We start from the raw sequence: 11,273 nt of genomic DNA, 5'->3' as shown, positions 1-11,273 counted from the left end.
GGAGCCAGTGCTCTAACAGGTTTGCTGACAGGGCCTGTGACCCCAGGGGGAACCTGCACTGGAGCAGCCTGTTCCAGAAGGACTGCACCCCAAGAAAGGGACCCATGCTGAAGCATTCATGACAGACTACAGACTGTGAGAAGGATTCACATGGGAGAAGTTCTTGGAGAACTGTCTCCTGTGGGATGGATGCAATGTTCCTGAAGAGCCTTCCCATTTGAGGCGGGCATTCAGTCAGTAATTAGGATCCAGAAGAAACAAGCACTTCTGTGAAACAACCGGCTTGACCCACAGCTGTGGTAGTAGAAAGGGGACAAGTTTTGAGCCATTTTTGTTTCAGCCTCTTTCAAGGGCCATTGAATGGAACATATTTGGCAAAGACTGTCTCCCCTTCATGGCTCAGCTGAAGGTCAGGGCCACATGGCAAACTGATACATGTGGGTGTCAAAGAGCTAGGACAGGAGAGGACTTGCTAAGCCTTAATTTGACAGCAGGCTGTCATCTCAGCTCTAAGCAACAAAAGGCTAAAAACAAGTACCCCAGCTTGTAGTAAGAAAACAGCTACTGTTTTTCTGTGTATCAATGCCCTGTCCAGTTATATGTCACCTGTCTCACTTCCCCATTGTCTCTTTTGTGTCTCCTTTCCCTGTCTCCATTATTATTTGCTTCATATTCCTTTTAGGAAGTTTTTTCTGCAAAACAGTCTGACATTTCAGAACAGTGACCCTGCCTTTGAGACACACTATGGCTATAAAAGTACATACCAACATGTTCAAAACTCAGACACCTTAGCAGTGGAACCTGAGGGGGTATTACTACTCTCCAAAAGGGCAGCAATTGAACTTCTCATCCAAGACACCAAATTTAAAGCAACTTTTAACACTTTGGTCTCTTAGCTCAGCTGTATTTGAATGCGTAGTTTTCACCATATAGACTAAAATTGCTCCATTGTTTACATGTTCATATTGAAGTTATTAAGGAAACACACTGACCTTCCATGCTATTGTATAACAAACATGCACTTAACACTAACATATTAATAAAGTCTGGTGGCAACTTGGACAAACCTCCCTGGGCATTCACATCCTGCTTCTGGGGAGCCTGCAAAAGGTGACCAGGAAGAAAAGCCTTTGTAAGTTTCAAATTATTCTAAAAGGATTTATGCCTTCACTGGGAAGGAAAAATTAAGTAAAAAGCATTTTTTTAAATTGTTTCAAATGGGGGGAGTGGTGGTGGCAAATCTTCAGTATTTGTGACAATTTGTATTGCATCCAGATGCTGTAATTCAATTTAATTCCATCAATTCAGTGTTAATAAAAAGGAGCTACATGAGAACAGTAGAAAGAAAACTGGAGAGAAATATTTCAGATCTGACTTCAGAGCTCTTGCCTAGCTTAGTTGGTATCTCTGGTGAACAGTTTCTTGTGGCTCTATTTATAGCTGCAGTTTCAGCTGAGTTGCTTTTTATAAATGGGCTTGCCATCTCTCTGTGCTCGGACTAAACTACAGAAAGCACTTGCAGAGTGGCAGGCAGGTCTCTGCTTAGGAAGCTGATGCAAGGCAGCTGTTGGATTTTCAATTCCGCTGCTCGCTTACACTGTGCTAATTTGGCCCATGCTACAGAAAGAACAGGATCTTAATTCGTAGAGGGACATTATTAGATAAGCAGATGGAAATTGTCACTAATGATTAAAAAAAACCACCCACACCAGTCTGCAGATTATAAAGCCTCCATGCTACACTTGTAAAGAAGCTGGAGTCTGTGTAATTCAGTAGATTTATAAAGGGAGAGTGGCAGCTACATAGGGACGATACTTTTGTAGGCCTGAATTATTGCCTGGCTCCAAGATGCCTGAAAAAATCAGTTGTGAAGATTTCTAGTACTCTGAAAGTTGGGGGATTTAAAATAAATTTTGGATGTTTGGTAAAATTCAAGATGCCTGGGAGAGTGCTGTGGTGAAAAGTGCTTACCAAAAGCTACTGGTAGCATTAATAACAGTAATGCTGTGCCTACAGGACAGTAGCTCTACACCTGTGGTTACAGACAACAAAGGTAAACTAAACCAAGCCACTCACAGATCCCTAAGGACCACAGAAGAAGCAGCATGGGCATAGTTACATATATGTATTAAACCAGGATAACCATGGGGTGAATATCAAAACTAGGAGCCAGGTGCTACTAGGGCAGAGCAGTTTTACAATCAGTCTGAGATTTATACTCAGAAGACTTATTTTCAGTGTTCCCAACATAAGTAAGTATATAAGAGAATTTCGAATTGCATTGCCTGAAATGGCTGAGCATTCTATGCTGGATTGTGCACTTGGGATGGGTCAACCCTGGATGTATGTCAAGGAATGAGATACTGGAAAGCAGTGCCATGGAAAGGGACCTGGGGGGTCCTGGTGGATGTCGAGGTGAACATGAGCCAGCAGTGCCCTAGCAGCCAGGAGGGCCAGGTGTGTCCTGGGGTGCATCAGGAACAGCATGGCCAGCTGGGCAAGGGAGGGGATTGTCCTGCTGTATACTGGTCTGGGGCAGCCTCATCTCAAGTCCTGTGTTCAGGTTTGAGTGCCACAATTTCAGAAGGACATGAAGCTATTACAGAGCATCCAGAGGATGGCAACAAAATTGGTGAAGGGTCTGGAGGGGAAGTCATTTGAGGAGCAGCCGAGGTCACTTGGTCTGTTCAGCCTGGCGAAGACTGAAGGGTTACTGCAGTTACAGCTTCCTCATGAGGGGAAGAGGAGGGACAGGCACTGATCTCTTCTCTGTGGTGACCAGTGACACCACCTAAGGGAAGGGCCTGAAGCTGAGGCTGGGGAGGTTTAGGCTGGATATTATACAAAGGTTCTTCACCCAGAGGCTGTTTGGGCACTGGCACAGACTCCCCAGGGTGGGGATCACAGCATCAAGCCTGACAGAGCCCAAGAAGTGTGTGAAAGCCTGTGCCTGAGTAGACGAGCTACTACCCCAAGAGAGAAGTCCAAGGTCCTCGTGACACTGGCTCCTTATTCTGGTGGAAATTCCATGCTGTGGTGAGGTTTTATTCAACTTGCCCACCTAGAGGGGGATTTGGGGCCTAGTGCAAGCTGTGACAGAAAAAGGTCAGTCCCGTGCGCCTAGGCTTTCCTCTAACCTTCGTCGCCAGCTTCCAAGGACACAAAGGACCAGGGAGCTGGAGTCGCTGCACAAGACTGAAACCAAAACTCCGCTATCGGGTGTCCAGGAACCCACACTTCATGTTTGACAGAGCTCTGCGGGAGTCCCCGAGCCCCGGGGCGGTTCCGGCCGTGCTGCCCGGGCCGGGCGGGGCCCAGGGCGCTGCCGGGTAACGGCGGCGGGGCAGCATGGCCGCCAGCGGGACGCGCTTGGCGCAGGAGGCGCTCGGCAACGCGCCGGGGAGGAGGCGGCCTGCCCTCGCTTCCTTCTCCGCCTTCAGCTTCGTCCCGCCCAAACGGGAAGGGCCTCCGGAGCTCAGCTATTTCAACCGGCCGCACAAGGTGAGGGGGTGAATGGAGCGAGCCGGGACAGGCGGGGAGCAGCACAGGGACAGGCTTTCCCTGTGGGTCTCTGAGCAGTGTAGATCCTCTGCTTGGACCCGGTGCAGAGCTCCGTCCTCATCATGAGCGACCTGGTCAGACAGGTGCCAAAAATCGTCATAGCATCATGGAATGGTTTGAGTTGGAAGGGATCTTAAAGGTCATCCAGTTCCAACCCCCTGCCATGGGCAGGGATGCCTTCCACTAGACCAGGTCCAATCCAGCATGACCTTGAACACCTCCAGGGATAAGACATCCACAGCTTCTCTGGGCAACCTGTTCTAGTTCCTCACCACACTCACAGTGAAAAAATTTTTTTGTGATACAGAAATGTGGGACATAAATCTCTATTACTAGGCTATCTAATGCCAAAATAACAAGAGTCACCATCAGAGGCCTTTGCAAAGTGTGTTTGCTACTTGTGGATGACAAATGAGGGTAAGGTCTTTCACTGGATAACAAGAAAAGGCAGAGACATTACTTCCCAAGGATTGAGGATGAATAGGCCACTTGGTATCAATGAAATGTGAGGCATTTTTAGGAGGAACACTAGGAAAGGCATCATCTGTCACTAGGGTTTGATGCAGCACCAGTGGATTTTGTTGTAACACCCACTCTTGGGCACCCTTTAATAAGAAACTTCTCCACTCTCATGAAAATCTTTGAGGGAAAAGATTTTCTGCATGGTCAACTAGACCTACTCAAAACAGTAACATATATATGTTACAGATACATAATATATGCCTCTGTAACTGAATGCTTCTGAAGGTGGTACACTGCCACTCAATGTGTGGTAACTCAAGTGTGCTGGCAGGGAGCCTCACTCCTCACTCTGCTGCATTATGTCACCATTGCTTCTCATTCTGTCCTCATATTTAAAATCAGAAATGAGAACAATCTTACACATTCTGCCTCAGCTGAGCTACAGTTCCTGGGTGGTGAACTTTTCTATGAAGTGTCATATGAGACATTGAAGTTAATCGTCTTTTTCTCAAAAAAAAAAGAAAATATAGTATGAAAAAGTTTTGAAATGCCTATTATGTCAATGTAACATAACAATAAATACAACCCATGAGTCCTCTCCCCATGCAAATGACAAGCTGTTGAATGCACCAAGCACTGGGCAGCATGACTGGTGGTTTGTGAGAGTTTGCAGGTCCTGTGTCCCTGGGATGTGGGCAGGGTACAGACCAGAGCACTGTGCTGGGTATTGAATGAACAGCAAATTTCCTGCATTGACCAGGTGGCCCTGCTAGAAGACAAGAAGATTTCTCTTGTGACTCTTTTTTGTTGATTCCAGCATTGCCTTGGCAGGGTGATCTGACCCAAAGGTGAGCAGGCACAGTTGGTGCCATCCTTCACAAAACAGTAGGGAGAGCACAACAAGAGTGGGATAAGTGCAGGTCAGAGGGCTGGTATGGTGCTCTTGGAACTGGTGGAGCTCACCAGTCTGCACAGAATTTGCAGCCCTATGGCAGAGCTTTCCTATTCTGCTTTCACACTCACAACAGCCTGGTTTGTGAAAAAATCTGCTCCAGTGGCATGGAAACAAAAAGTGATGACAGCTGTTTAATAGGTTTCTTCACAGCCCAGACCTTGGCCATAGGGGAGGAAGCAGATTCAACTCATTCTTCTGCAAAATTTAGGAATTAGATAATTTGAATATTTTTATTTATAGAGCAAAAGGAATCTCATTCCTTTTTGCAGCTTAAATACCTAAAACCAACCATGTATGAGAGACTGAAGCAGAGAGAAGTAGGGAGAAGATGGGCTCATTGCATGGCCAGAAGCCAGAAATTCCTGCCTTTTAATCCCTTGGTTGACAGTTGCTCCCTGGATTGCTTTACACAAGTTACTGTAGCTAGTGTGCCTGGTGTTTCCTCTTCTGAGATGTGGAGAAAGCTATTACCTATTTTATGTGTGTCTGGAATACTAATGAATGCTTGCAAAGCATTTAGCTTTAGCAGCAGTACACAGAGGATGCCTACCCGGAGTGCACATTTATCATCAGCTCCGTGTGACTCACTTGCTCTGATGGGTTTAAGAAACAGCTTGCTGCCACCACCACCACCACCCAGGCCAACCAAGTTATCATTTACAACAAAGAGAAACAGCAGCAGAAAGTTATCAGTGTATTGAGCAAAGAAGTGTTGTCTCTACAAATCTGGCAGAAAATCTTAAACAAATATCTGGGACAGAGCTAGTTTTTGATATAATAGGTTGGCTGACTGCGAGTTCCAGAAAGGATGAATTATCTGCTCTGACAGGAGGAACAGATGACACTTACTCTTTCTTACTCTGAAACAAGTAACAAATGCTGCCACATGAATTCCAGCAAAGAGCAAACATTTCTGGTGGTGAGTACAAATTAAATGCTCACTGAATGAAACTGGTAGTGTGGGGAGGAAAGCAGAAGCAAGGAAGCATGGAAATAATCATGAAGATGACAAATCATTGCAGCGTGCTCTTGAACATGCCTGAAATCCTTTGAAGCTCAATGGTTTCTGAATGGTGAAGGGGTAAATACGTTAAATACAAAAGAATCTCTCCTCTTGGCAGAACCAAGTATTGAGATACCTTTACAAACAAAGCCTGAAATTACAGCAGTGTCTCTGTAGTGCTCTTAACTGTGGTTTCATTTTAAGGGAACTATGATAACCTTCTTGACCTGCCATGACTTGACTATATTTGGAGAATACCACTGTAATTTGAAAATCTCAAAGTACATGAGATTTTAAAAGGTTAAATTGGACACATTGTAAAATTAGAGGACAAAAAAGGGCCAAAACAATGCACCATTCTTTTAGTCAGCCATGCACAAAGCCAATGATGATTGATATTTTAAACAGAATATCGGCCCTTAATGAAGTTCAGTTACAACAGGCAGCATATTTCAGTAGGGGATTTTCTTTTTGGTTTTTTTTCATTGAAAAGTTCTTTTAGTTTTGAAATTGCTTTGATTCCATTTATGAAAACTTCTTGACTGGATTTCACAAACGCCTTTGTTAGAAGAGCAGATCTTTTATGTTGCTTATTTGGAAGTAAACTGTGTCAACAGTTGAACAACAATATAAAATAAAGCACACTCCAAAGCTTGGAGTGTGCTTTATTTTAATGCCTGACATATGTGTGTCATGCATACCACTGCATCACAGAATTACCTCTGTAGCACATTTCTCAATTCTGCTCTAATCAGAAATTAAATTGTGTTTACAGTGCAGGGTACCTTTGTCTGTTTGAAAGTTCCTGGTTTGCTTTTACATAATTGTGCCAGATCATTTGACAAATACACAAATTTAGGAAGAAGAATATTAAGTGCAGAAAATTAAAACAGATCAGATCACTTTCCAAAATTACAACAGATTATGGGGGCAGGGGCGGGGAAAGAAGTAAATTGGCGCAGGGTATATATGAGAGCTGAACAAAGTTAATGAATGATACCACATGTCATTAGGTAATTTTGCAAACTATTCAAAAGGACTGGCCCAAACTTCCTAATGAGTTGAGTAATATTACAGTTGTCATCATCTAATGCAATATATGCACTATTTAGATATTGATTTGACTACATGTATTCTGTAATCTGTAAAGTAAAGCAATTATGTGAATTAGCCATTTTCCCCTTTTCTCAAGACAGGAGATTTTTTCACCTATGATGCTGCTTTTGGAATGCCAGACGATTACGACCAATATCTTCCACGATGTGACAGAAAACATGCAAAGGCTCGTGGCCTTAAAATTAATGAGGAGGTAACCCTTTGGTAAATTCATAATTATCTTTGCTTAAGATGTTTTGTACTTTTTGATATGACTGGAGGCTCTAGGCATTGTTTTACCCCTTATAATGTAGCCCATATTGTAAGAAAGGAATTGGAAGGAGGACATCAGCCTGCAGGTTTAAGAGAAAGCATGAAGACACCCAAATTAGCTCTTGCTCTTTCATATCATGAAGATTTCCAGGTGACAAGACATATGCAAGTTAAAGCTAGGGGGAAGAGGCAAATCCTCTTGCAGAGTGCAGGGTGTACTCTGAACCATCTGTGCCCCTCAAGAGTTGTACTTCAGGTGGTTCTGCAGTTATTTCTGCGGTGCTTAAAAACTCTTTTCCTTCTTCACTACTGTCCTCTGACACCCCCCCTCTCTACGCCAGCATTTTCTGTGAAAGCCCAAGTCTCTGAAGCTAGTGAGTTTGTTAGGAAAACCTACACCAGATTGCCCTGCAGGAAGGAAATTCATAGGGAGCTAGTGCAAAGGTGTGGTCAATCAGAACACATGGACATGCCTGGGAAAGGATGGGCAAGTACTTGAGGCCAGCAGAATCTGGGTTTGATGTGCAGCCCACTAGGTAAATACTCCCTTGGGAACAGAAACACTATAATATATATGATAAATGTGGATGGATTTTTGCATGCAGCATCTGAATAATAGATATACATACAACTGACTGTATATGGTTATATTTATGCATACACACACAAAACTGCACACAGAGGCAGAGGCTGTCATAAACCAAATGAAGTGTAACCACTGTGTAATAACGACCTCAAAATCCCAATTAGTTCATGGGATATTAGAGTGATGGGTAGGCTAGGGATGTAGGGCTGGCTGCCTGCTTTGATGGTTATGGTGAAGGAAGAAGGAAGAATGACACAAGAGTTCAAATTGCTCTACTTTCTGTGCAATAAAACTGGAGGTTTTTCTGAAAAAGCCCACTGCTTGGGATTCGTCTCAGTAACAGCTATATATGCCAGACATTTCTGTGCAAGTGTGTAGCCATAATGCCCTTTAACTCTATCAGACAGTGCAGGAAGCATTAGATGCTCCCAAAGGAATCCCAGGTGTGCCCATTAGCATCACCTGCTCATGCCTAATAACTCAACTGCAAATCTGTGTATCTGTGTAAATGACTACTCCAATTAGAAATTAAACTTTTTATTTAAACAAAATAAAGACAACCTCCCTCCCCTAGTACCAAGCATATTTTTCAAATGGGAAATTTGTGTAGAAAGTTCATCAATATAAAGTCACAGCTTTTTACTGAGCTCTTGTATCAACAAAACTCACTTTCCTATTGGCTTTCTTCCTAGAGCAAACTTGTATGGGCCAGAATTCATACTAGCTGTGCTGGGCAGTGCACACAAGGGACTGTCCAAACAGGTGTCCCTTAATCCAGCCCTTTAATTAGCATGAATACACATCAAACCCACAGTTATTTAATACTACAACATGATCCTCCTGCATGTCATGGCACCCAACACTGTAACCATAACTAGGTGCAGATCACATACTCAGCTCATGTTTATCACAGTGGCCCTCTCAGGTTTTACGTAATAATAACTAAATTATAAAATATAATAAATAGAAATACAATTGACATCTTTCTAGTTCAACACTGAACACAGACTGTACCCACCACAGCACACTGCTTTACCTGAGCTAGAAAAAAGCAAACCACTGCAAATAAGCCCCTCATTTCCTGCAGATAACCTGGCTGCACCCAGGGGATTCAAGAGTACAGTGACAGATACTCGGTTTAGCTACATGCAGCTGAGTGACTGCAGTGGAGTGTGTGCTCAGGGCTGCCATTGCCGATTGCAAGTGCTAACAGTGCTAGAATTACACACTGCGAGGGCGGGCAGCAGGATGCTTCCCAGACAACTGTTGGAAAATCTGAAACCCACTGAATGCCAAACCCACAAAGATGAAATGCCAGTGTGCACAGTCAGCACTGTGCTACCAAGGATGCTGAAAACTGATTTTAAAAAAACTTATTTATTTAAAAGGAACACAAACTGTTGGAATTACATACTGCTGCCTGTCATTAGCACTGTAAACCCCGAATTTCTAGCAAAGTCTTTCTTGATGGTACAAAGATTTTTTAGTTTCTCATTTTTCAGCATTTATCCACAACTAGGGCAGGGGAGGAAATTATCTTAATTTTGCCTGCCAGTCTTCTTGACTTGATTTTCATTCTGCTGGGGTTAAAAGTTGGTGTACTGAATAGGTTTTATTAGGGTGGAGTAAGGTGGGCAGGAGAACTGGGAGATCAGTGGTTGTTTTGAAATGAGCTTTTGTATTGAGTGGGTTGGTTAGTTAGTTAGTTAGTTAGTTAGTTAGTTTGTTTGTTTGTTTGTTTGTTTGTTTGTTTGTTTGTTTTTAAAGTGTTTACAGCATCTTTCCAGGAACCTCAGGTTCTGGCCATGAGGCTAGAAATGTGTCATAGCTGACTGCCCTGCTATGAGATCCCACCAATCTGTGCTCCCACCAGCATCCTTGCAGGACATAGGTGCTGATTTGCTCACGCTTGTGTCTGTTGTAGCAAGGTAGTAATTTGCTTGCACTTGAACTATGGTGGCATCTGCATTTTGATTTGCCTGTTAGATAATATGTGTATTATAAGACGAGAAAAACACATTGCAGACCAAGGCTTACTGTGTTGGTCTGTGTGCAAATATACAAGCAGCCTGATAAATCTGAGACCTTTGGCTAGGGAGAGAAAAACAAACAAATCCCGTCTTTCCCTTCTGACTCCGTAGCTCTCTGTTGCTCTAACACAGGAAGGAACTGCAGATTGCAGATAGTGATTGCACAGCCACTTAAAGTGCAGCTTAATAAGAACAAGCTTAAAATCTTTTCTTTGTCAGGTTTTTCATCAAGTCCACTTTCCATCATGGCAAAGCAGATATTTCTGTAATCTTACAGCTATAAGTATTTTTCGTAAAACCTTTCATTGTGCAGAAATAAAGTAGTATATGCTTTATTTCCTTCAGGAAATGCTTGCATGGGCTAGTGGTTGCTCAGTGCTTTTCTTCAGACTTTGATTTTTTTCATGCTGTGCCTTCACTGAATTGTGCAAGGAGGGTAGGTGTTCCTGTGGGGGGGGCACAAATCTCTCCTGTTTTTCAAAAGAATCATGCAACTAAGTGCACGAGAAAAATAAAAATAAAATCAGTGCTTTTCAAGCATTTAGTTACCCAGTAATCACATGGTAATCACGTGTGTATGTATTTGTGTAAAAAAATTATCGGTCCACAGCTCTGTCTCTTCTCATCTTGTCATCTAGTGACACATTCATGTTTTACTAAGATAAAAATAACATAAAAAAACTGCAGCAGGGATAGAACAGTAAGGGTGCTAAACAAATACACATGCATATTGCAGATGCTGTACAGTTGTGTCAGTTCTTTTACCCCTGGCCACAGCACATTTAGCAATAGAAAACTGCCACGTTTTTTATTCACCTTGTGATTTTCTTCTAAGGCAACTTTTGTGTTTTCACAGGAAATGGCAAGAACTGTTCCTGTGCTGACATCTTCAGAGTATGGGAAGCGCATAGATAAGCTCTTAGACCCACCAACCAGAGAGCACGCCAGGGTTCATAGCCTGCACGCAGCAATCTACGGGGAAGGCAGCCGCCTTGCTCATTAAAAACCTTCTCCAGGCCTGGATCCATGGGAAATCTCTTGTGTCTGTCATCACCAGCAACATTTATTTGGGAAAAAAATAAACCAGCACTTTGAAAAGCAATATGGTGCTTTTGCTTTTTCCTCTACTGTTTATTTAATGAGAATTATCTGGATTAAAAAATAGGGTGAAATAGCAGCTGCACTTTTTCTCATGTTAATTCAAATGCATGTCTTCTCCTTATATTCTCATAAAAATCTCATAAGGAGCAGCACCAACAAGAACTTTTTAGGCAGCAATGCTGGGAACCTGTTGGGTCAAAAGATGTG

General features: G+C 43.0%; 1 protein-coding gene across 1 annotated transcript; it reads left to right on the top strand.

Annotated features, from left to right (window-relative positions):
- The first annotated feature begins 3,223 nt into the window (after positions 1-3,223).
- On the top strand, positions 3,224-11,067 carry CFAP90 (cilia and flagella associated protein 90). The gene is made up of 3 exons (XM_005484311.4): positions 3,224-3,501; positions 7,174-7,290; positions 10,822-11,067. Exons 1-3 carry the CDS (start codon positions 3,349-3,351, stop codon positions 10,966-10,968), a joined length of 417 nt encoding a protein of 138 aa, XP_005484368.1. The 5' UTR covers positions 3,224-3,348; the 3' UTR covers positions 10,969-11,067.
- The last annotated feature ends 206 nt before the right edge of the window (positions 11,068-11,273 follow it).

The sequence above is a fragment of the Zonotrichia albicollis genome, chromosome 1 (genome assembly GCF_047830755.1).
Source record: "Zonotrichia albicollis isolate bZonAlb1 chromosome 1, bZonAlb1.hap1, whole genome shotgun sequence".
NCBI lineage: Eukaryota > Metazoa > Chordata > Aves > Passeriformes > Passerellidae > Zonotrichia > Zonotrichia albicollis.
Note: the sequence above shows the minus strand (reverse complement) of the source record. Positions and strands in the feature narration are given on the sequence as shown.